Below are 26,823 nucleotides of genomic sequence, written 5' to 3'. Positions count from 1 at the left end.
TCGGATCTACCGATCGCATTCGCTAGAAAAATTCTAACACATTTATCTGAACGCAGTATCTTTTTAACAGTGCTCGCTTAAAATTCCAACAGAAAAGTCTTCGACGGTATATTTAAAGCACAGTATTCATCGAAACAATTAACCGGTGTTTAATATTCTTTAGTTCACGGCACAATTACGAAGAAAAATTGAAATCTTCTTGAATTCGTGGCACGAGTCTTTGATCGTGAATAATTACGATAAAAATGTGAAATACTGTGAAAAATAAAAATTCAGCAGATCGTTATACGTTACATTATACATTACAGGATAAAGTACAAGCGCAATACAGTAGTTAAAAATGGTTATATTGTAATAAATACTTGTAACAGTTTGTAATTCTAAGGTATTGTCTGTAGAAGGAATTTCTAGAAATGGCAAGAGTAATATTTTATTATTTGTTGCGTTAATTCGAGGTAAAGTGGCGTTAGTAAACCGGTAAGGTTGATCCTGATTTTCTTGGGGAAAAAAGGGTTCTTTTATAGCACTTTCGGTAGACACCCACGTCCAATCAGAATATTTCCAAGCGCCGCGTACGTGGTTTTATCGCATTTTTTACCCGGTGAGCTCGAGCGCGTCGCTCCGCTTACTTTCTAACCTTACATTAAAATAATATCTGCGGAAAAATATTATCGCACTTTGCATAACTCTGTTTGAATTCATTTGCATTTTATGTATCTCAGAAATCCATGATTATATTCGCTGCAAAGTTCGAGCATATATTTTTCATGAATTATTGTGCCCTCGAGAAGGTTATGTACCACAGAATTTTAAATATTCAAAAAATGATTCTTCCTAGAATTGGGAAACAATTACGCGTACAATATTTATTTTACAGTTCGACGAAGCATACAATTTGGTTGACGTAAAATATTTGAGCAGTATAATCACAAACCAAAATGGCTTCGGGATAAAAGGATAAATGTGATCGTGAATTATTTGGATAAATACAAAAAAACATTGTACGACATTTAAATTTATATATTATCGGACCATTTGGTTTTATTTTTGATCACCATGACAGCTGCACATAAAAAATTGTCCTGAAACTATCGTAAAGCTAAAACTTTGTTTTCTGGAATATCTTTTCCTTAGAAGAGTATTCGATCGGGTTGATTTACAGTAAAAATTAAATTCAATAATTTTACAAACGCAGAATTTACCCACTTACCTTCAATGAAGTTCCAGTAGTAGGGATGCAGTGGAGCAACGTATACTATAAATTTTTTTATTTCACTTTAGAAATACTGTTTATGTATCATATAGAAATGTTCCTTGTACTTTACAAATGTATTATAATACGAGTCGATTGATCAAATCCAAGACAAACCTTTTGTACGTGCAATTAAATAAAAGGGAATTTTTTATTCGAAATAAAAGTAACGTCGAGAGTCTACAGTGTGCCCCGTGGGTGTGCACCATATAAACAAGATACAATATCGTTACGCTCGTTGAACAAATTCTGAAAAGTTTCTGCTCTCTCCAGTCTGTCTTAATGATATTGATTTTGGCTTGCGGACGATCGCCACGTTCGGAGAATTCTTCTTGCTGACTTTTCACAGTTGCAGTATGTCAACCGGCTCCTGATGAAGCAAACTGACAATGTTTGCGAATTCTCGACGACAGGAATCTTTACTAACCCAGAAATCAAGGGTCTAAAAGCCAAGACCAATACAAAATTCTTCCTCCTAGTCAGTTTTTCATCCTGGATAGAAAGAAGGGTAAAACTGAATCAGAGCCAATATCAACGAACGGAAAATTTTATATATAAACTTGGCCAATTCGGACAACCGAATTATTATTCTGTACGAATAATAACCACGTGTCATTATTCATTATTTACTCTCTTATATTCAATTTTTTTGGCGAGACGAACAAATTTTTTATCGTAGTGTGCACAGAAATAAGGATCGACTCGATAAATATGGATAATATTTGCTTTCTTAAAACGGAATTTATAAAAAATGCCCTCTAGGTATGCTGAAGGGTTTTTGAGCGACAAAAATTATATTGTAAGAATAGAAACGAGATTGCAATTCGCTGAAAATATAATACGTTCGATCGTTTAATAATCGAGCAACAAGAACTCGCTGAACCAGTCTTTATTCTTTTCGTTCCTGGATGACCACAAGGTATTCCTTTCCGGACAACCTGCTTCTCCGATATTTCCAACGATATCTGAAAAAGAACAGACGATTCCGTTAAATGAAACAAAATCAAAGAGAAAATATAACTCCACTTTGCACGAGCGTCGTTGCATTTACAAAAACAGTGATGTCACAGGAGGGTTGTTACACAAACATTTCCTCTAGAGTTTGTTTCTCTATTCGAAGAAACGAGTCTGCAATATTTTCCAATTGAGTACCGCTGTATAAAATAGCTCTCTAATTAACAAAAATGATACACACTGGAACAGTAAATTTATGTAAAAGTTCAAGTCCAATCCTTCAATTTCGTTCAAAAATTTTCTATTGCGCGTAAGCTTGGAAAATCGTAATTTAATTATAACTCCACCCAGCGTAACTTTCTCGGCGAAGTGTTTTGGTTCCAATTAGAACGAGCGCGAGAGAATCGGTTAAAAACGCTTTCAACATTTTCGTTACGACAGGGGACTATAGTCGCTCTCCACAAGACTCCATTTGTACACAACGAGCGCTTGTAATCGTTCTCCACGAGACACCGGTTACATAAGACTAGCGAGCATAAGTCCTCTCCACGAGACACCACTTATATACGATGGGCAACTGTAGTCGTTTTCCACGAGACACCGTTTATATACGATGGATGACTACAATCGCTCTCCACGAGACATCACTTGTATACGATTGGCAATTATAGTCGTTTTCCACGAGACATCGCTTATATACGATGGATGACTATAATCGTTCTCCACGAGACATCACTTGTATACGATGGGCACTGTAGTCGTTTTCCACGAGACACTGCATATATACGATGTTCGATTATAGTCACTCTCCACGTGACACCACTTACCTAAGACTAGCGACTAAAATCTCACAGCTTCGTTATTTACATCGAACGGATTTATTCGTTTCTGTTAGTCATTCGTTCGATGGGCCACTGAAATTCCTCGTATGATTTGAAAGAATTCTTTCCCCTTAAATCATTGACAACCGCAAACGTAGCGGTAAGCTCTCTCATGACTAGAGATTGATGCCTCAAGTGTGTCAATATGCTCTCTTATAACTGGAAATCAACGCGTAGTGTTCACAATCTCCGGAGCAACTCAACGCATATATAGTCGTAATTTTCGGAGTACCGTGTACACTTAATATCGTCAATGGGTGAAGGTTTACAAAACGAAAAATATCTCGCTTCGTAGAAAAGAATTCTTTCTTCCAAGAAATCAACGCGAACGAAACCAAGTTCGGCGCACTGCGAAAGAAATCTTTTCAAGCGCGAGACGTGAACTGAAACGGAGTCCGCGCGCAATGTGTACACTTTCGAAGAGAGTTCGAACGTAGAGGACCGTGATCGCGTAGCGTCGAGAAGGTCGAAGATATCGGCCGCGATTGGCGAACGCGACGAAACCGATCGCGCAAATTCGTCCCGTTCCCGATCGCCGGGAGAACCGCAATTTTGACCGAGCGGCCCGTAATTAAACGGGCCAAAACTGGATAATTGATTAAGCGCGGGCGGGAAACGAGGATCGGCAATATTGGCGGGCGGTCGAGTATCGGGACATAAATCGAACGAATACCCCGGTACATGTATATAAACATACACTTTATTATGATAATTTATAATTGCATCGTATTCACAATGAATATGCGCAATAACGTATTGTAATTAGATGTACAAACTGGTCTATGGAGTAATAACCTAGACTAATCAAGTTTTGCGGCTAATTATATACGGCCCACGTTCGGCGATTCCGCGTCTATCCCGCGCATCGACGACTCGCGTCGTTCCCCGTTACGATTACGAAACTTATCCCCCCTTCTTCCTGTCTGTCCCCTCTCTTGCCACCAACTCGGTGGAGGGGACGTTTTCCATCGATTCTCTTCATTTTTCTTTTCCTTTTCTCTTTACGCCTCCTCGCGCTCGTTACGTCGTCGAAATCGTTGGGATTTTCAATCGACGCGGAATCTCATCTCGCTCGTCTACGTCATCGAGTCCCGACGACGATCGACCGTCGGCCTCGGTGAAACAGTCGACCCTGCCAATCAGAAACCTTTGCCGGGGGAAAGGAAAACGCGAAAGTAACGCGCGACAAATAGTTTCTGCGAATCGTTTCGAACTCTGTATATACCACCACGGAAAAATTTGGTAGGAACTGAACACTGTTCGGCGATTCGTCGACGAAGCGCGAAATCGCGTTGAATTTCTTCCCTTCGAGAGTAGTCTGGTCTGGATGCTCGTTTATCGAATAATTTGAACGCATTGACGCTACCAGTAGCGTTCAATTCCGGTGTGTTGAAATATACCTCGTATGTAGCTTAGAAAAATGGTCGAGGAAAAGAATTCGTAACAGTAGGCATACGTATAGAGTAGGAAAAATGATCTTTTCACGAGTAGGATGGAATTTAGAATAAAAATTTGTTACGAAAATAGTTGAAACCAGCCATTTTGACTGATTGGTAAATCTAGTGGTAAAGGGAGAAGAGCGAACATTGGAGAAATATAACTAGTTTGCACGACACGAGATCGATATGGATCTGTGATTTTACACACGCGATACATCATCCCTTTGGATAATAATATTGATTTTTTCTGTTCAGTTGTATCTTTTATAAACGACTTGAACAAACATTGCGGACCAACCACGCTGTATAGAATAAGTCGCGTGCATTCGCGCGGTACTAAAATATTTTTTAATACGATTATTTAGCAACAGTGCACGAAGGCCGTGAACCCGCAGATATCGCCGAAATTGTGGCCGTTGGATGTCTGAAAATTTGATTTTTAACGTTAACTTTGCAACTTTCTGCGTAGAGTGAAAAAATTGCAGACATTAATGCAATTCCGTTTGGGACGATAGTGCATTCGAAATTCGAAAGCACGAGCCAACGTATCTACGAGTGTTGCCAATTTGAAAAACATCGTTTCGAGAGAAACGTATACGAAGTCTCTCGCGCGGTTATAAAGTGAATCACGATGTATAGCAATTACCCTTGATACTCCGTACTCGATACACGGACGCTTGCTCCGTTGAAATAAATGTCTTTGAAGAGAAACGCACCGATGCCCGAGTAAATGGAAAAAATAATAATAATAATAAACGTTGCGCGACGCTTACGTTCACGCGAACTTCTCGTTTCCAAATTTCGTTAATTTTACGAATTTTACACCCACGCTGCGTAATTTACGACTCGAAAATTAAATCCTCCGACCGTCCAAACCAGAGTACTCCCTTAAGAGGTACGAGTTCGTTTCGTCGAGCTTCCTCGTTGTCCGCCATTGTAACCTCGCGTCACGCGAGTAAACGTAAAGTCACGGCAAATGAACGCGAATGAAAAGTGGTTGCAATGTATTCTCGTACTTCGTCGTAGATCATTTAAGGTTGGAAAAGTAGCTATAGTGTTTTTATTCGTGTAAGTTGTACTGTACACAGTAAGCGATGAACAACTCGTCTCTCTCGCCTCTTAGTTGCTGAGCAATTATTGTAACAATTTCGATACCGTTTCAGGTAGTAAAGCATAGCTATACGAATACTTCTCCGTTACTATCCGTTACGATAATAAAATAACGTTTACATCGTCGTCTCGGGGAATTAGCCGGGTCCTTAATTACATCGATTTCGTCGCAACACCGTCGCGAACAACAACTCGCGTCAGTCAGCTTCACCGAGAAATTCCACCGTTCCTGATCCCGTGCGCTCGTTGAACGCGAGGTTCTCGAGCGATTCGCGAACAATTCGACGATCGCCTCAAAACAATTTACTTCCGAGTCAAATTAGAGGTTAGCGTTCCGTCGTGGGCGTATACAAGGTGTTGCGCGTTCGATTGAAACAGCGACGAATTTACGAGTGTAATCGTAAATTACACTCGTAAGTGCAGAATTTTCGCGAAACGAAAATCGAGGAAAACAAATCGAGACAACAAGAAGAAGAAGAAGAAGAAGAAGAGGAAGAAAAACAAAATAAAAAACTCTATTCGACGTATAAGATTCTGTGACGATGAACGAACAGGAGAAAGCTTGAGAAAATGGCGGGTGAAACGCGCGAGGCCGATTCGCAGCATTCGCGAACAGTCGCGGGCTCGAACGCGCTTGATCGCGCATCGAAGTCTCCCAGGATTAAATGCTAATTCGAAGACGAAGCACCGCACGGACGGTGACAATTCCACGAAATCGTCCCGCCGTTCACGTAACACCCTGTATACACAATGTCTAACCGAAGCAACGTCGACGCTCGTGGTTGCTCGAGCACACTTAAAAAAATATTTCATCTCGATTCGATCGACCTCCAAAATGGCTGCTCTCGCGCACACCACACCGATACGGTCGCCATCGTTCGCTGCTCGTAACGAGGTCGTCACTCGATGGTGAAGGAGAATTTTCGGAGGGGTACACAGGATGGGGAGTGGGTTGGTTAAATTTCTGTGCGGCCAATGGCAAGGTCTCCTCCTCTATATCGTTACCAACGTGCTTCGGATTTAAAAATTCCTGAAGCCGGGGGACAGGTGAGGGCAAAAGAAGCGCGGACGAGGGGGAAGGGGTGAGGGGCTGGTGAGAATATCGGGCGAACGGAACGTACACACGTACCGACGCAAATGTTCCGGGATAAATTCGCGTCACGTTCGCGTATTTGACATCCAGGAATCTTATTTGAAGCCTCGATCGCGCCCACGTATGACTCTATTTTCCGAAGCTCTCGAATACGTACATATGTATATACATATATGCACATACCATATGTATATATATACGCATATATATATATATATATATATATATATATATATATATATATATATATATATATATATGTATATATATATGTCACTGATTCACGTACGTGATCCTGTTGACCGGACGTCTGTAGACGCCCGGAAGCCCGAACGCTCGAGTTCCGTGACGCGTCGCTCGTTCGCGCAATCGTCGTTTATTAAACACACGAACGACGAATACGTCATTAAATCGTAGAAGAGAATTCCAATAAGCATCGCCGAATGTTTCGATGTTTCAACGGTTTTTCTGTGTTTCTTCTCCTTCTTCTTCTTCTTCTTTCTTTTTTTTTTCGATTTTTTTTCTTTCTTCCGTTCAGTGTACAAGGGTATATATACATTGGTCTTCCATTAAGTTTTGGCAACGTTTCGGTGCCGGGCGTTCGTTTAAAGCGACGATTTACGAGGATGGGTCTCGCCCGGGCGCACGTGCAACCGACGAAACTCCGGGAACAAAGAGTGGGGAGGGGGCGTGGGGACACCGGGGGAGCGGGGAGGGGAGAGGACGTTCTGCGTCACTTTCGACCTCGATTAAACAAGAAACTGCGACGGTTTTATCGGACCCGATGGCTCGCGGACCCGGAAAGATACACAAAAGGATACACTCCGATCCGAGGGGGAGGAGGAGGGTTTCCTTTTAATTGGAAGCCGGCGTTCGTCTCGATGGCGCCCCGATTGCACCAGGTACACACGATTCCTCGGTTTTCGTCGAGAGAAGGAAGACGATCCAACGATTTAATCGTCGCTTTCTTGTCCGGGCGTTGAGCAACCTTTTATTTCGTTTCGAATTTGCAATGACGATTCGCTCGTCGTTCGAAAAACGTTTCAGTGAAAACGAGACCCGGTTGTATGTACGTAACGTTCGGTGACCCGGTTTAAATTCGGTTCCCCGTGATCCTATTTCCCTACCTTCGATTCCGTGACGTTCCGGCGGATCGATATCGCTGTTGACGTTTCCACGTAACAGTTTATCGAATTTTCCCGCAAAAATTTTACCGAACTCCCCCGCCTACGGATTTGTTCCTCCGAAATAATTTAATGGAACATCGCCGCTTAGATATCGTACCCGATAATAGTTATTTCCACCCGCGTAGCCCCGAAACTATGGTAGTTGAAAAATAATTTTCTTAAGCGAAATATGTTACAAAATTTACAGTCAGATCTCCTGGATTTCGTCCCGGATCTGTTGGACACGTCGGTAAGATTTTGTCAACGGATCCCATTCTGTAGCCGATACAATGGTTCTCTGCGCGAGTTTTCAATACACAAACGTCAGTTTCGCCGTTTCCAAGCGCGAGAAAGTACCACCGAATCCTGAAATTTTCGTAAAAGTGTCTGTTTGCTATCGTTTACAATTTTCGAGACCCACTCGGGTGGTAATAATCTTCGACGTTACGGCGTTCGTTTAAATCTCCAATTAACGATGACCCCGAAGAAATTACAATAACGATACACGAGACCAGTCACGCGAGATCGATAGCCACGATCAATTTTACCATTCTGTTCACCGGTGGCTGTCCATTCGCGTTTCATTCCCTCGAAAGCGAATATATACGCACCGATCGCGAAACACCGTGCATAAAAGGTATTCAACGCTCGTCGGTCAGAAGAGAGATATTTTTTCCCCCAAGAGCGGCGAGTTATCGGCTAAAATTACCAAACGCGATGGAAGCTGGTCGCTCGTGCCCCGAAAAAGAAAATTGCAACCGCTCCGTTCGAATCGTACGAGTTCGTGGTAAGTCGCGCTTCGAACGAGACCGGAAACGTTGCCGAACAAAGCTCATCGAAGAGTGACGTATTTATTTGATATATAGTCCGCGTTTCGTAGTCGAACGCACATTACCATAGTCGATTCACTTACAAAAAGCCATACCAAACACGCCCGAGAAACGGCGGTTACGTTCATTACGCTAAGATTGGCACCGTGTAGTTACGTGCGGAGAACTACGTGTCCGGCAATGTAGCGACGAACACGCGAAGAACGATTCCGAGGGAAACGATCGCAGCGAGTTGAAAGTGTTAGGTACGGGGTGACGACACTTTTCACCGTCATCGTCGCGCTCGTCGTGTGAAAAATAAATTCGAGAGCGGTTCGACGCTTGGTTCGGCGGTGTGCAATGTGTACGATGTGTTGCTAAACTGCGCGTTTTGTTTGCGTATGTGTATACGTGTGTCTGTGTGTGTATTTCGTGTAGGTGTATTTACATCTCGTCGTCGTCGGGGTTCCCCTCGCGGTTCTCTGCAACGAACGCGTGCTTCTGTCTCGTAGGAACGAAGGTGAAAGAAAAATATTCTTCGAAACGATGCTTCGGCGGAAGAAAAGCGCGTCGGATCGGCCCCCTCCGATCGCGGCCGTGTAAATTTTCGCTGGCATCGATTCGCGCGTTCCTCGGCGCGTTCTTCGCGCGTATCCCGAGCGGAGCGTATCGGCGAATTTTTGCGCTCCTCGGGGCCCGCGGCGCGAAAGAACGTACAAACCGACGTGACACTCGACGAAAAGGTATATACTATATACTCCTCGAGTCCGGCGTCGAACGCGAGTACCGTCCGGTTAACTGAAACCGAATCGGAGCTCGCAGTTATCCGGGTAGGTAGCGATTTCTTTCCAGAAATCGGCCCCTTTCATCCCCGAGATACAAGAAGCGCGACGAAGCATCATAGGTTGAATCGTACCTGAATGAAAATTGAAATTTCCACATTTTGCGTTCCAGCTTTACGAGAGTATCGTTATTGAACAGCTGAAGTTACACCGATTGAAACGAGTATAGACACGACCCCCTTCGGACAAACTTGCCGCGCTGCGAGGGGCACCGTGCCCCGAACACGCGCGATCGAAGATAGTTCGAGCATGGTCGTGTTTGTACTCGTTTTACTCGGGAGAATCTCGCAGATCCGTTGGTAATATTCTCGCGAAGATCCAACGACGGGTATAAAAATTCCAACTTTTACCGATCGGATGCGATTCGACGAAAGCGACTCGTTCTCAGTTATCCGGTCGGTACCGTTCACACGGGCAAAACAGCGATGGGCGCACCGTCGTGGCGAGCACTGTCTCTCTGAAAACGTCGAAAGCACACTCGAAGTACAGCGAATATTTATAGAAACATCTCGACACTACTGATAGTAACTATATTACCAACGTCGGTCATCGTCTCTCGGATCGCGTGCGCGTAAGGATTATCGCGAGACTCGAACGACGTTTTCGTTTCTAGGTCCTGGTACGATCTTCGTTTCGGGTTCTAGTCGTGTGCCCCGCCGCTCTCGTGTTCGCGTTTCACCGATTTTTCGATGAAAAGCGCGCGGAGCTCGCTTGGTCCTCCCTGGCGGATTTCCCACCGTCTAGTTTCCGATCTCCAAGTCGAATTCTGGTTGTGTCCCGCGCGCCGTTACGTTTCCTCTGTCGCGTATTCGTTCGAGAACCGGATACAGATTATTATCGCGCGAGGAAACGCGTGAACCGCGACGCGACGTGACGTCGGTGGTACGCGCGAGACATCTTCCCTGCGTCCCTTGCCCTTCGTGTCGCGAAAATATCGACTTCACGGGTCCACGACGCGCGAACCGAACATTCTTCCGAATGGGAATTTCTTCGAAACCATCCGGTGGTTCGAAACTCGGTACTGTGGTTGTCGCGTGTCTCGTCGTGGTCTAGTCCATCGGGTAGGACGACGAGGGAAGGAGAACGGGCGAATTACTCGAATGTTCGCGGAAGCTAGAGCGTCTTCAGGAGGTTCTGAACGAGGAGAGCAGGCGCGGTCACGCGCGGTTTTCCCTTTCGCGGCTGTCTACAGGTACGTACGTTACAACGCGGCGCCCGTTCCAGTTGTTCCGACTTGTTGCTGTCCTGCTCGAGCTGCACCGACACGCTGGCGACACGCGGTGTCAAACAACCGCCCTCCTGCAACAGACAATTCGACACGTTTGAGGGGAGTCCTGACGCTCGCCAGCTCGCCGACACGCGGGAACACGCGTCGAGGGGCGAATACCCTGTCCCGTCGACACCGAACGATCCACGCCTCTGCCTCGATCGCGTGTCCCACGGGGGTATTGGGATTTGTTGCCGAAGAACGAAGGAGGAACGAGTTTCGAGAACCATACTGGGGCCAAGTGGTGGACCGAATTTGTCGCACGCGGCTGAATTCACAACGAGATTCGCTTTGCGTCAAAAATTACATTTTTAACGGGAATAAATGTATATCGGATGAATTATATGTATTTTATTTTATTTTCTTCTAATTTTTCGAGCGGTGACTAGAGTTAAAATAGAATGGGCACGAAATAAATATAATTACTATGCGGTGGTTGTAGAAATTGCACTACCTTAAAATTATCAATATTCTAATTGGGTATTAAAGGATCGATTTAGGAAATTAAGGAAACAATTTAGCGTAGCTACTTTACTTGCAATGTATCCACATATTGTGTTAGTAACGATCGATATATTGAGAAATAATGTAAAATATTCGTACACTGGATGTTGTGTATTCTCTATCATTTACCGGAGCCATACGTCGAAAATATTGGGAACAACCAATGAAGGACTCTTGATTAGAAAAGAAAGAGTCGGGAAGAGATATCGTGGGTCCAAAATGACCGAGTTTTTACGAGTTGAATCTTTAACGACTGGAACGAACTGCGCGGCGAACGCGGGGTGAATAGAGAACGAGGGAACCGGAAGGAGACCGAAAGGAGCCAAATCTATTTAATTAGAATTATGGCGATACGACGTGACCGAAGAATCTCAATTAATCTCCGAAAGAGTTTAAGAGGCCAACGGAACGGAACTATACCGGTTCTTGGTATCCGGGGCTCCTCTGTACCTAGACTAATTTCTTCAATTACTTTCATCTCCGTATTTTCACGAGAGGAAGTATTAAAGACAAAATGTGACGAAGGAATGGGGGAAATAGTGAAACGTACGGATCAAAGTGAAAGGGTCGTAAAGTACAATCGACCCCGAGTGCCCTTGGGAACTTAATAAAAGTTATTAATATCATTCGGCGTCCTCCTTCCGATCGTGACACTTTTTAAAGAATTCATCGTAAAATAAAGGCAATATTTTTTATCACAGTCGAGGGTGCTCGATATCAATACCATTGTAACCGCACAATACGTTTCACTGCTTTTGCAATTCTGTAATATTAAAGCATTTACCACTTTTATTGGTCCTGGCGCGCACCGCTGATGGTTTCATCGATTTTACATTCTTTTATTTACCGTTATCGACGAGGATAAATGGTTTCTTCCATACTTTAAGGATCAGTGGTTTTCTTCGCGGTACGGGAATATCATTAGTCGACCTCTTTTTTCATCGTAATCCTCGAACTATGCCAGAGAACGGAAACTTTTTCGAGTAAATGCCTTAAACGATGTTTCGAAAGAACTTTAAAGACACGAAGATGACTATGAAAATTGGGAAAAGTGGCCTCGGTGAAAATGGTTCAACGTCGCCATCCTAGCACCACCGAAGATTTAACTTCGTTTTCTACAGACTTGTCTTCATATTCTTAACGCGATTTAAATATTCGAACCTTTCGATTCAATCTCTTGTGTGTATCCTTTGAAATCCCTCGAAAATTGGACCAGAACCTGAAAAGACGAAAATTACTCACCGATAAGCAGAGATTCCCCTGATGTTGGTGCGCTCGACGACGAGATTCGCTTTGCAGCTGCCACGCGCGTATGTAGAGATCGCCACGGTATATGAGACCACCCCGTTTCGCTCGTAACATCAAATGCCATCTGAAATGCAACCGGAGGAAACGTATTTATTTCAATGTATTCCAGACACGCGAAACATTTGAAAAAATTTCATTCCAACAATAAACACAACACGGTATCACCCGGATAACTGAACACTCGGTTATAAAGAGTGTTCGTACTTCGATTCACCTATCCATCGCTCCAACTCTGTCAGTTATCCGGGAGTACCCGCACAAGAGTATTCGTCAAAAAATGAACATTCTATTTCATAGCCAACGAATTAATTTAAAAATTATTCGTTCGATAATAAACACGCGAGACAATATCGCCCGAATAACCGAACGTTCGGGCGCAGAGTTGGATACTTAATAATTCAGTTACCCGGGGATGAAATTCGTTCAGTTATACGGGAGATACTGCAATCGTTTCGAGAGCCGTCGATCAAATCTAAACAGCTCTCTATTTTATCGCGCACGATATTTCCCCCGCTCGGGAAAATATCACGGCGCGATTCGCGTTCAGCGACAAGAAAGGGAGACACCCGTTTAACGTACGCGCGAAAATAAATTGCCAGACGGTCGCGCGAGTCATGCTCGCATTCACGGTGACGGGGTTTCTGGCAGCGTCGCCCGGGAACCGTTCACACCCTCTCGATAAAATAAATTCGTAAATGACATACCCTTTTCACGCGTCACTTCCGCGCGCAGTTCATTCTCCGGGGCACTTTTTTTCGCGGCCGAACGGCGTGTTTACGAGGCGGAAAAGAGGGTGAATATCAGGAGTCAATAGTCGAGTTCCACGGAGGAGACGAGCTCGATCCTTTATCATGTAACACACTCGACTCGAGACATTAACTCAACGGAGCTCGATCTTTACTCGTATTCGGTTGCATCGAGGGGTGTGGAACGTTTTAAAGATTAGACTTTATATATTTAAGAACAGGGGAAATTTCTGTAGACGTTGATCTTTATTCCAATAGAATCGAGTTTCTTTTTATAAGGGAGGAAAGTATTTTAATCAAGATCTCTTGAGTACGTTTCGACTTTTGAAAGAATAAAATTTGTTTTTGATTCGATTCTGAGCAAAATCGGTCCATGGGTATCGATGATTATCTTTTATAGTCTAAATGGACTTTTCTTTAAGGCGTACTTATAAAACATAACGTTACTCGATGCGAAATAGATTTGTTTCGGTATTACCTCTGTTCCTTACTCGACTAATTTTCTCTATTAGAAAAGGCAAGTGTAATAACTCGACAATCCCCTCTCGTAGTAAAGCGTACCTGCAGCAAATTTGCATTCCATGTTTATTCATCGAGGAGCAGAGTGATCTAACAGAGTCAAAGAATTTGGAGATATAGTATGCATACGAATCAACCCTATCGGAATAATTTACCATTGTCCGTTCTTATAACGAGTAATTTGTTCATTCGTCTTCCTCGAAGATCGTACCACTCCGAGTGACTCTCGTTATCGTTTAACCTCACAGAAGTGCTCTCAATATTACCCGAAACCGTACTAAACGATAAAGAAAAAAAGAAAGAACAAACATCGAATCTCTCGCGTGGCTTATTTACTCCAACGAAACCATCGTTACCCGTTCCTCCGAGTAACGTATACCCACAATTTCCCCGATCCTCTCCCGTTGGATTTTAGAAAATTTACTTAAAAATTCTCTCCACGTCGCGCACGCGAGCTTCGCCCTGCGAATCGGAGTCTCGCGGGTGAACACCGTGGCAAAGTGTAAAATATCTTCAAGGTATCGCGAACGAAAGAAGTCTCTCCCCGCGTTAACCTCGTAAATTAGTTACGTCGGCGATTCTCCGCGAAATCAACGCGACGAGGAACGGGTTAAAAGTAATCTCGAACCAATACGGTCGAGGAACGCGCAGCCACGAGAGGAAATGTTATAAAATTCTCGTGCTGCCTGGATGAAAATTTCTCGCAGCGTCTCGCTAAACGCATCTCCCGCGAATATTTGCGCATGGCTTCCGGAATGGTGGTGGGCCGCGATAATTTCCATCACCCTTGGAATTTCCTCTAGGATAGAACCAGCCCGGTTTCTCCTTGGTCTAGCAGCGAGTGCTGTTCACCGCGTTTCGCGCCACTTCGCGAAGGGAATAAAAGGCAGCGCGGGTTTCACCTTCCCTCGTTCATTCTTCGCCACCCCTATCCGTTCGTTCCTCCATCCCCTTCTGAACGTCGTTACCGGGTAACTGCTCATTGCTAACTATTCTCCGGTTAATTCTCCCTCGAAAGAGTGACACTTACACCGTAAGCCCCCTCCCTACCACTTTTCAACGCGAAACGTTTAAACCTCGCGATCCACCCTCCTCCCGGTCCTCCATCGTTGCTTCCCTCGTCTATTTTTTTCTTTTTTTTTCTTTTTTTTTTTACCTTTTTGGTTTTAAATACGACTACCGCCAGCGTTCCGGTCATGCGAAGTTGCTCTTTCATTTCTGGTCGAACAAGTCGCGCACAATCCGCCGCTACCGTTGCTGCCGCCTCTGTGCCGCATTCAGTCAGCTGAATAATCCCGATCGTTATCAAGGCCGTTGCATTTATCCGAGAACAGTTACGCTGAATTCGAGGCACCGACGGCCGTCCCGTTTCCATGTCGCGTAATCGAATGCGTCGATGGTATACCGGGTCACGATCGTCCCGTCTATATTTTTCTGTTTTCCGCGTTCGCGACATTTTTCGCGCTGTTTATTTCGAGCGGGTGGTTCGCGGTTCATTTTTTTTCTCTTTTTTACGGGATCGAGCACACGATTACTAATCTTTCGGCGCGCAACACCGGCTACGAAATTTACTTCTTCCTCTTCGGTAACGACCGCCACGAATCGAGATGGTCGATACTTTGCGAAAGACGTTTATGGAGTCTGTTTGATTCTCGAGTTTCGAATTCCCTGAAATTTTTAGGTGTTTGTGTTGCACGACATTTATTTCTCCTCTTTCCTCTTCGTTAACCGCGATTCAAGGAGGGGATGGTCGATACTTTGCGAAAGAGAGAAACGTTTATCGAGTAATAGTAGTTGTTGATAGTTGTTTGAAAGAGGCGACGAAAATTTAAACGTACCTGGAACAATTCAATTCTTTTCGTAACTAGAATTGTAACTAGCAAAGTTTATTGGTCATGGATGTTATAATTTCGTAGAATTTTTAAGGTGGCGACTTTATATCTTCTGCACGTACATTTCATGCTAAGTTTCCAAGATTATCTTTAACTTTCCACTTCACGTGAAAATTTCTATTACATAAAAAAGTGCTCGTTTCTCGACTCTTTGGACTCGTCTCGAAACCTGATGGCTGATGAGTAAAAGAATTACAAAGTTATGTGCAAACGAATCGAAGATGATCTTTACCTCGAATCAGAGTGACGAGTATCGGCCAACGATAATATACAACGATACATTTAGATAAACGTCTAAGCGTCGATTCAATCGACAAATAATGAAACCGATTCGCGGTTCGACAGCTTTGTTCACCGTTCCGAAATTCCTTTTTTTTTTTCCTCCCCTGTTCTTCCGATCCAAAGTACACGATTCGCATAAACTCGTAAAAAGAACCGCGCCTCTCTAAAACACCCTGTCGCCGCAATTCGCGCTAATCCACCATCTGAACAATGTCGCCCGTCCACCGACCAGAAACCGAATTGTTTCGTCGGACAATGCTCGCTACCCTCGGTCCGCGTAGTTTGTTCCATCCGTTCCCGACAGCAAAATGGAAACCCACCTTTGCACCTCGAGTAATACCGCTCGGCCTTCCACCACTCCCTACAACCCCTATCTCTCTCTGGCTGGAACGTCCGAGCTTCGAACCGGTAATTAAACATCGTCAACGCGCGCGCAAGAGAAATGAGCAGGGTGGGGTGTAGCGGAGGATTTAGCTCGAAATAAGCTTCAATCGAACGGCGGTCGTAACGAAGTGGTAACGCACGGCTAGCCACACGATGATATTGGCCATTTACTAACACACGGATGGACCGAATAAAACACGATGCTTCGATGAATTATAAAATCCCCATTTAGCCGGGTAGATAAAGGTCGCTTTGCTCGTGCACCATCGCCGGAACGAGAGATGGAAAGAGATCGGAGTGAACGAGCGAGAAGGGAAAATTCACGAGCTGGCGGGGGGAGCGATTGGAAGGGAAGAGATGGAAAAAAAAGGGGGAGGAAAAACGGAACGGTAAAAAAAAAAAATCATCGAAAAGAAGAGAAAGGATAGATCACTACGGAGAGGGGTGGAAGGGGGCAGGAACGAATCGAAACAGTCTAAACAATGCAGAGTCGCGTTCCCGTGTTACGGAAATGGCAATTGCATGCTCGATTCAAGAGTCACGCTCCGAGTTGGTCAAATTTTAATCGAAACAACGATTGACAATTGCGCGCGTCGTTTCTGGAATTTGTTGGGGAGAAATTCTTCACTCGGTGAACGATATTGTTACGCTTTGGCGGGCTGAGAATCGTGGTTGAAGTAAGACGAAAATGCAAGGGGCTTGGTTCTCGAGAAAAATGCATTCGTAGACCGATTTAGTGCACAGTTGCATCTAACATCGCACTGCAGACGTTTAGAATGTCTTCCTCGCACCTTAAGAATATATTAATAGAGAAATAGGGATAATAAACTCGAGATTGTGCTCTGTAGAGAAACAATCGTAGTAATCGTCCGCGGTGAAATTTGTAAGACAGATGTGAGTTCGTTGGACTGATTTTTCTCTAAAAATTATTATCACGTAGCTATGGAATCTTTCTAACCTCGTTTGTACCATGAATTTTGGTCAATAATCTATACCACCGTTTACGCAACAAATTAAAATTGTAACAGTAACATTGTTTTTTCGTCGATTCGTGTTCTGTTCGATGAGAGTGTCCCCGTTGTAGAAAAATTTTGATGAAAATCTGCGACGTTCTTTGCGCCTCGCTACCGAAAACACTCGGTGTTACGGAAGGATTGTTTTTCCCCGGCTTTCGAAAAATATGCTCTTGCGAAAATATGTGTTTTCCAAAAAATTGCCCCCGCGCGAATAGGTGAATGCGCAATTCCCAGACTCGGCGAGTTGAAAATACAGAAACGGAGGCAGCGTCGGTAAATTCCCGATTTATCAGCTCGACGAGCGCTTAACGCAACTGTGACGACGTTATCGTTGCCTATGGAATCATCCTGGCCCGCTCTCGAGCACAGTGGCTTTCCTCGGAATTTATACGTTCGAAAAAGATGGGACATAAAGTGCATGTGTGGCGTTGCCGTAGAATATGTCCACCGAATATCAACGTTCCGCTTCTGGATCATTTTTCACTCTGTATCTCTCGCCTCTTAATTACGAGGCAATTGCGTTCTCAACGCCGAACCGATTCGTAGGTGAATAGATCGTTGGATCGCAACGAGAAAGTTTAAACGTTTTCGAGATCGTCGAGGTGTTCGAAGAGTTCGAAACTTTAAAAATATTCGAGACTTTTAAGCCCGACACGATTCGCAGTCTTAAACGTTTTGAAAATTTGCGAAGAGTGTCGAAGTCTTGTCGCTACCTACGATCGAATTCAAATTTTCGTGCACGAACGTTCTATCGACGATTTGAAAAGTAACGATGATCTCCGCGGTGACATCAACGAACCTAAAGCGTGCTCCGAGCAAAAACTTGAAAAATTTAGAAAAATAATCACGAGACACTTTCTTTCGAGACGAGCACGAAGGAACTGTCGTTCACTTCACCAAATTTTGTTCGTGCACACGATGAATCGAAATCACCGACAAAAGTCACTCGTTGCTCGTTCACCACAGGAAAAACTGTTTTCCAGAAACGTTCCAAACGTTTTTCCGGAAAAATAATCATGAACGGTGGCACCGATGGACGTACAAAATAAGCGTGTTGCTCCCGGTCAAAATAAAAGTAAAAATAAAGAAAAACGAAACAGAACAAAAAAAAAAGGAATAAAAAAACTCGCCGAAAAAATTTGCAAAAATAACAACGATCTTCCGCTCGTATAACAGAGCTCGGACATTGTGCTCGCCGGCGCGACAACGATGCACATTTTTCGGGGAAAGCAGGAAAAGGGATACTGTTTACACGGGCGCGGAAAACGCGACTGTTATCCAATACTTTTGCTGCAGAAATCCGCGCGGTGCTTTTGTGCACGAAAACAGGACGCCCGTGGGCGGGTGCGGGCCGTCGATTTTTCAAAGCGAATGAAAACACATCGAATGGAAGGCACTAATGCCCGATAATTCTCCACCGCGCAATGGCGAAACCATCCTACCCCGTGATCACGAATGCGTATAATGCGCGGCCCGGTGGCTCTTGGTACGTACCTAACCTGCCTATATTACATAATTTTATTCCCCGTAACCCATTAGTCCAGCGTGGAAAACGCTTCTGATTGAAAGCGAGGCGCTTTTGATCGCGTATTTAAATAACACCTGCTATAATAGACGATAATGCTTTCGGAGCGCGACGCCTCTATAAAACAGAACGTCCACAAATCGTGAAGCGCGTGCTCGCGCGTGCGCGCAATTGGTGGATGGAAGGGGTATCGAATGTTATATCGTTGAATTGTTTCGCGTTTTCTACGCTGTTCTGGCCGGTGAAAATTTCTGTCGGAAATTAAATAACTCGATCGTTAATGTATCGCGTTGTCGTGTCGTTGAACCGAAACCGACCGTGAAATAAAACGTTTTAACGTCCCATTACCGCAGCCGTTCGAACGAGCGCGGAATTTTCTAAATTCCATGTTTAATTTTACCCACGCACGAGCGGGAATTTAAGTTCTCGTTCCGCGGAAGATTAAATTTTTATCTAACAGTCTCTTCGAGGGAAAAGAAAAAAAGAAAAGCAGCCAGTGTTCCCCCCTTTTTCCTTTTTTTCATTAAACAGGTTGAGTTAACACGAGCGCGCAATTCGATCCTGGAAGTTACTACCGACGCGGAAGAAATTCGCGATTTTACGTCGCTACGATCCAATCGAAATCCAGTGGTGTTCGAAGCTCGTTTACACAAACCGTACGTCGCGTAGCGACGCCGATTTTTATGCCAGCTTGTTTATCTTTATCGGTCAGAAAGTCTTCGAGTTCGAGCGAAGAGTAACGCAGCAGCTGTGAAGCACGGATAAGACCCGCGTAAAACGCGAATGACTTTATTCGTGATTGCTTTCGTTCTACAAACCGTGTAACGCAATTAAATTTGAATCGACAACCGTGTATTTGTTACGCTGCTGCGAAAATATACGATAATTCCAAATTAGACGAAAGCAATTGAGAAAATATGAATGAGAAAGCATTGCGAGACAACGCGACGTAGCTAGCTAATAATCTCTTTTGTCTGAAAAAAAAAAAACACTGGTGAATAAACGCAAACATACGACTTGTCGTTTTGCGTGAAAAAGCCCCGAATATTATTCCAACGAATACGACCTTAATTGAAGATTTAATTCGCTCTGTTTGTCGAAATTAAAAAGAAAAGAAAATATATCAACGGTTTGCGTTAAAAAATCGTACATTTTTACAAGCAGGTAAAAATACTTTATCGTCGATTAAACGGCGCAGAAGGAAGCGAGCAGAACGAAGTGTCTGTCGTTGTGCTACGAGTCTGAAACAGGAGTTCTGCGTTCGAAGCGAAAATGGATTCTGGAACCGATCGACAAAAACCGGCGAAGATTTATGAGAAGTTAATCTGACATTCGTGCAGCCACTGCGAAGTGAAAATCAACCTTGTGTGTATCGAACTACTGTGAAATAAATAAACCATAGAAATCCCGCTAAGGCGCGGTGTTTGGTAGCAATTCGTGCGTTATTGTACGTGCATGTAAACTCGACAAATGTTTCACAATCGAATAGTTCGGAGCTGCAACGTTTTTCATCTTTTTCAACGCATTTTAATTGCATTTATTCCGGCATTGCTGTACCGTGTATTTGGACAGCAGTACGAACGCTCGAGGTACGTAAAATTAAACAAACTTTTCACCAAAGAATGATAACAACACGTAACATTCGCTTTCTGGTTTCGTACATCTGACACGATTAAGAAGTATTTAATTTCGATCGTTAAATTCGATGGTGACGCGCGTAATCTCGAGGTGAGGGGAGATCCTTCTTGTTGCTCCACAAGTCGAAATTGTGGAGCAACATTTTTCTACGCAAACTTTCCTTTTTGAGAAAATGACGCTGGAAATCGTCGAGTACAAGCGCAATCAGCTAAGAAGTATCAGCGATGCTCTATGCAAACAACTAGTATTACATCTCGCTGCACTATGTGTTCCACACGGTCCGTAGAAATAATTAAAAAGTCTTTGCCGCGTTGAGAACTTACATTTTAAACTAATGAATTGTCAAAAGTGTTCTTTTTTTTCGGCGGGTATAATGCAACCAACGTGTGTTCCGTTGGAAGCACATTAGTAGGTCGCGCAGAGAACCACTGAGTTGTCTCGATAGAGTGCGCGTATGCAGTGGGAATTTTCAACGAATTTCCTCGAAAGAGAAATTTTCCACGGAAAAGATTCATTTCGAAGCGAAGAATCACCGATTTATTTTCAAACGAAGAATTGCCCACCGTAAAAGAATCGTGTATCGTCCGATACGTTATCGGATTACCAGTCGAAACTTAGTCGAGTAATTTTTTCGCAATTAGAACCGATTTAAATAATCGAATCGCTATCGGATACGCGGGAATTTCTTTCGAATCGTTCGCCGAATACCCGACATAATTCGCGCGCGATTTATGCGTACGATGATTTGTATTATATACAACAGAGAGCTCATGGTTAAACGTTGGCCAGTTCTGCAGTTCTTCTGTTGAATAATTCATACTCCTGAATAATTCATAAGTCGAACGTACTGAAGGGATGAACAATGAAACGGTCGAAAATGTGGTGTAAGATTTGACAAATTTATCGCTTTATGGTTTATTTACAAGCGCGTCGGCGTGCGGCCCTCCTATGGGCGCAATCCACTTAAACGGCGAATCAATATTTTCTGGAACGCGTTGCCGTGCATGTACGCACGCAGGAATAAATAAACGCGGAGGTCCTATGGTATTTTATTGTTATTACAGCGGCACGTTGTGCGCGCAGATGCTGCTCGACGATTGTGTCGGGGCTATTTTTAAATCGACGACTCCGAGATGAATAATTGAATACCGTGCTCTAATGAATACCGAATTTGCCCGACCGTGGTTTAATACCTCGCGACCTACAGACCGATGAAAGAATTCCAGTTTAGCATTGTTCCGACTGTGGGCTAAGGAAGTCACCGGTTAGAAGAAGCGGTGGTTAACGACCGCAATTAGAAGCAGCAGTTATTATTAGTCGTTGATTAACGCGAACATTCTTTTTTTATAAAAAACTCCTTCTCTCCAGCGTTAAAAATTACAATCGAAAATCTAAGGAAGTCACCGGTTGGAAGAAGCAGCGGTTAACGACTGCGATTAAAAGTAGTATTATTAGTCGTTGATTACCGGGAATATTTTTTACAAAAATCCTCCTTTCCAGTGTTAACGATTACGATCGAGAAGCGACAGATTCGAACGATGTACAATTCCAAAAATACTCTATCGTAATTGGAGAACCGAGACACATAGGAACATTCGAGTTTCATTATTTCGTATATCGATAACCGACTACCAGGAACGACAAATAAGGGAGAGGCATCGAGAACTTATCGAGCACCGTGAGCAAAATAGTTGATTAGAATCGTTCGTAATTCGGGAACAGGGTCGAATCGAAACTTTTTTCATCGTTTTCGTGTCCCCGATCCACCGCCAAAGTGGGTCCCGCGTGTTACGACACAGCCTGCATAATATGTTAATCCCCCGAAAAGGGTGGCGGCGGCCCTCGCGTAAACAAATCCGCAACCCGCGTTCGTTTTACATGCGCGACAATTAAACCGATGCAAATGAAAAAGATCTCGTAACGAACTTCGAACTATCGACTCGACGCTCGTTACACGTCCCTCTAATACAGACTTCCACCGGTAGAAAACAAAGAGACCGACTATTGTAATTACACCGTCCACCGCCTCCACGGAAACGTACACGTGCACGTGTACACGTACACGTACACGATAACCAGACGAGCACGCGAAACACGTTCTTCCAGTTTTGCACTTTCGTTGGTTTCGCGAGAACGCGAACGTTTCGCACCCATGTCTCCGAACAGTGCCATTCCTCGTACTGATTGCGGTCCGTAACGGTGGGACTCGTATTTGTATTTAAAATCTGCACTCTGCGGCGCATCTGTCAAACGGTGCATATTGAAATCATCCGCACGGTGGTTACACTCCCCGCACGCTCACCGTGCGCCATCACTTTTCACTTTGTTTCTCCGAAATTTACCCCCTCGCTGCGAACGGTTCACCCATACTCCGACGAAACCATTTGACCGCGCCTACGTTCAACCCCGATGTTTGGACTGCAGAACTCCACATTTGGACCGCAAACGCGGTGATCCAGTACCGAGTACTGTGCGAGCAATTTTTCGACGGTCGGAGGTCAAATTTCGATTGCCTCCCTCCAAGTCCGTACGTGTTTGCGGACCGACGCAAATAAGTCGTTTATTCGTTTAACGCGCTCAGTCTCGATGTTACCGTAGAGTGTTTTTAATTATTGGTGAAAAACGTTCAAAGACGAAGATTCAACGTGTCGACGATCCCTGTGTCTCTTCGCGATTCTTGTCACGCGTAACACGGGTGCGTGTTTCTGTATATTCCGTTATCCTGTCCACAGAGAGGGAAAATAGAGCTACGGGCAATGTCAGCGCGGAGACAGTCGCAAATTGTGAGCGACCTTGAGCGGTCGAAACATTTCTCTCGACTGTAGGTAGACTTCTCTGCATCTACCATTGGTCGCGTATAGATCAAACGCATCGATCCTGTATTAAATACACCTACTCGATTAAACTGACGAGACACTGAGCTAATTCTACGCTAAAGTACCAAAGATATGTTACAGCACTGTTTCGTAACTTTCCGATATTAAAACGTTAAGCGTGAACTTTTTAGAACTCGACCGACAAACACGATAACGTTAACAAAATTCGAAATTCTGACTGAACGATGACTGTCGAAATGCACGTTTAAAGGGTAAACGCTATCAATACTCGAACCGACCGCTCCGTAACGAAGGTACCCGTCGTTCCCGCCGAGGCGGATTAATATTATTAAATATTAAATCGGGCCGCGGACACGCCTCTCGTCCGTCACGAGACCGAAATAATGATTACCCGTCCACGCGTCCACCCGAAGAATTAAACCGTTCCGCGGAATTATTACGACAAACTGGATTTCAATTTTTTGCATCCATCGGGCTCAAGCGTCGCTTCGAGACCTCTAACGTCAATCAACCAGCCATAAAAACCCAATAGTTGAACAACGCTCGTTCCTCTCGCGTCGAGTGTCTCCGTGGAAAAGAAAAAAAAAAAGAAAGAAGGCGGGGGGAGGAGGAGAGGGTGAAAAAAAGCAAAGAAAACGGTCGATGCAATCCTCTCGGCACCTCGATCGAAAACTGCTTCGGTGGCGCGAGGCTTATCGATCGTGGAATCAAACTATAATTTCGCCTCGACAAGAAAGAATTGATTCCGCGGCGGTGTGCGCGCGCTCGCTCGCCTGCACCACCCCTTAGCCACCATCCACCCCTTGGCTGGGGGCGCTGGCTGCAAAAACAACGCGAATCGTCGCCAGAAAATTTACCATCGCTGTTTTATAGACGTTATTTGCGCCACGGGGCGGCGCGAGAGGATTACCATGGCGCGAGATTCGAGAGAAAAAAAGAAGGGGTTTGGGGGTGGTTGGAAGGACACTCAGGGCAACACACAAGGGCGAGTTCGACCCCGGAATATCTTATAATCCACGTGCGTGTGCATGCATGCGCGCCAGGGGGGTTGGCAAGAACCACGAGCGGCGAAAACGACCACCATACTGGGAATCAGGGGTTCAAGGGGGATGAAAGTTTCGCGTCAACTTCAAAAGCCGAACTCGCGAAACTGCTCCGAGAATTCGTGCCACGAACTATACCCGGTCGCGCATTTTTAATTCGAACACGCGAGAACGGAGGAACCACTCGCGAGTCTTCGTTCCCTTTCACGGGGGTGTTAACTCTTCGAGGGGATGGGGGCAGGTCGATGCTTTCGAGGAATTCGTAATCGATTTTTCGGTCGATGTCGAGCGACGATGCAACGATGTTCGTAAGGGTGATTCGGGAGGGTTGATTCTTTCGTTCCGATAAACGACTACAGTCGCTTTTCACGAGACACCTTTCGTGCGAAGGGTGTCAACGTTCGATTGAAATAAGTTTATCGAGAACTTATAATTATTTTGCCTTGAAGCTTCTTTGTTTTTACCAATAATTAAACTAAACGAGCTATCGTTGAATCTATGAGGGAAGAGAAAAGAAAAAATGATAATAAATAGGATAATAGACGTTATTAATTTCTCTGGTGATCACTTTAAACGGTAGCGATAAAAAGATACGTCACACATTTGTGCATAGACGAGTAAAATCATCCGAAGTGATGATTTACATCTTCACCCTCAAACTTATCAAAATCACTTCCAAGTCTCTGAATTACAACGACACCAAATACAATCAAAAAAATTCCAACGAAGCTCTGTCCTTGCGACTCTCCTGAATTTACAATTACCTCGATAACCGACCGAGATCTTCCCTCGATAATGTATCCCATATCGCAATTCGTGTCACAAAATCGGAAACTAGCGAGTTAATTTTCCTATGAGAAACAAAATAAAAAAAAAAGAATTAACGATTCACCGGACGCACATGCGTCCGACTCGAGTTCGATCGAAGGACCAAGTATCCCTTGACACAGTTTCGTTTCACCAGTTTAAACACCGTACAATCACGTTCCGTTCGGTCGCGGCCGCCAAGCGCTCGTTATCTCACCTGGTGATGAGTTGATGCACCCTTGGCCACTGACCTCGCGACCTTAGGATCCTGACCGTACCCAGAAGCGACGATCTGTGCGACGGCGAGACCTCCATGGCTTTGAGATAGTACTTGAGGGAGGGTAGCCATTTGCCTGAAGAGACGAAGGACGATTTGGCGTGAGTATAAAGCCCACGGCGTGCCAGTGGGCTGTTTCGCAGCGGAGTTCCGGCGTTGTTTGGCTACTTTAAACTACTTTCACCCGTACTCCGGACCGACGTAATGGGAACTCGAGGGGGGAGGGTTTATCCTTCAAAAGCAATTTGGACGTTTTACCGCTGTCACTTACCGTTTTGGTACAACCAGGAAGCATATTCCGCGAGATGGTCAGGGCTACGTGGTTGCAGACGAACGACGTGTCTGAGAAGCACCCCAGCTGCTGGACCGGTTGCTAATCTCGCCAGAACTAGGTACGCGGGGGTGTACGCCGGGTCGAGTGATACGCATTTTTGTAGCATTCGTATGCATTCCTCTGTCCTGTTCGTTTTCCTGGAAAACACATTCGTGGTCCGTTATATCGGTTAATTCTACATTGTTCGGTGTGCCTGAGTGGCTTCGCGAGCCGAATTCTTTGTCTCGAGAACGACAACGCACAGAATTGTGCAAACTATCGAATAACGAGCTGCTTTATAATATACTATCACAAAGATCGATCGTAGGATTTTTCCATCGCGATGGTCTTCGTTTTCAATGGGAAGGATAAGGAAAAACGTAGGATAGTGTGACGAAAAATCTCTCGTCCACATTGTGTTTAAATGTGCAACAAAAAGTGTAAGAACAAAGGGTCGAGAATACGATTAGCGAAGTATCGGTGTGAGTGAAAAATGAATCCACTCGGAAGTGAGGTAGTTGAAGGGTTAAATACGTTGTACGTACCGTGCAAGAAATGCGCCTCGAAATCTGATAAAATTTAGTTACGCGGGGCAACGGAAGTACAGACGACGAAAGAAAAATTCTATTTGCGCGGCTAATAACGGTGGTATCAATTCGACGATCGAAAAGTGTTACGCGGTGGGTAGTTTTAAATAAAAGGAAATTTATCCCGGAGCTATTACAGTCACGGCAAAAGATTTTGGTCGTTCGAGGTAACGAAGGGGAATTAGAAGATTCGAATAGAACACGGGATTTTAATTCACATTTCGCGAGGTTATTCCGCAAACAAGCTACACACCTAATTTCGTACGACTCAACATCGGTGATCCAATGTATCCTAAACAATGCTTCATTAACAATTACATTCTCGTGTGCGG

General features: G+C 44.4%; 1 protein-coding gene across 1 annotated transcript in view; it reads right to left on the bottom strand.

Moving 5' to 3' along the window:
- Nucleotides 1–7,047: 7,047 nt before the first annotated feature.
- LOC143152661 (protein O-mannosyl-transferase TMTC1-like) overlaps nucleotides 7,048–26,823 on the bottom strand; it is a 314,611-nt gene continuing 294,835 nt past the window's right edge. The window contains exons 12-15 of the mRNA XM_076323019.1: nucleotides 25,863–26,062; nucleotides 25,532–25,667; nucleotides 12,560–12,689; nucleotides 7,048–10,845 (exon numbers count right to left, since the gene is read on the bottom strand). Of these exons, the coding sequence (XP_076179134.1) occupies nucleotides 10,660–10,845; nucleotides 12,560–12,689; nucleotides 25,532–25,667; nucleotides 25,863–26,062 (652 nt within the window). The 3' untranslated portion in view covers nucleotides 7,048–10,659. The remainder of the gene's footprint in view (nucleotides 10,846–12,559; nucleotides 12,690–25,531; nucleotides 25,668–25,862; nucleotides 26,063–26,823) is intronic.

This window comes from Ptiloglossa arizonensis, chromosome 11, assembly GCF_051014685.1.
Source record: "Ptiloglossa arizonensis isolate GNS036 chromosome 11, iyPtiAriz1_principal, whole genome shotgun sequence".
Taxonomy (NCBI): domain Eukaryota; kingdom Metazoa; phylum Arthropoda; class Insecta; order Hymenoptera; family Colletidae; genus Ptiloglossa; species Ptiloglossa arizonensis.
This window is presented reverse-complemented; position numbering and strand designations above follow the sequence as displayed.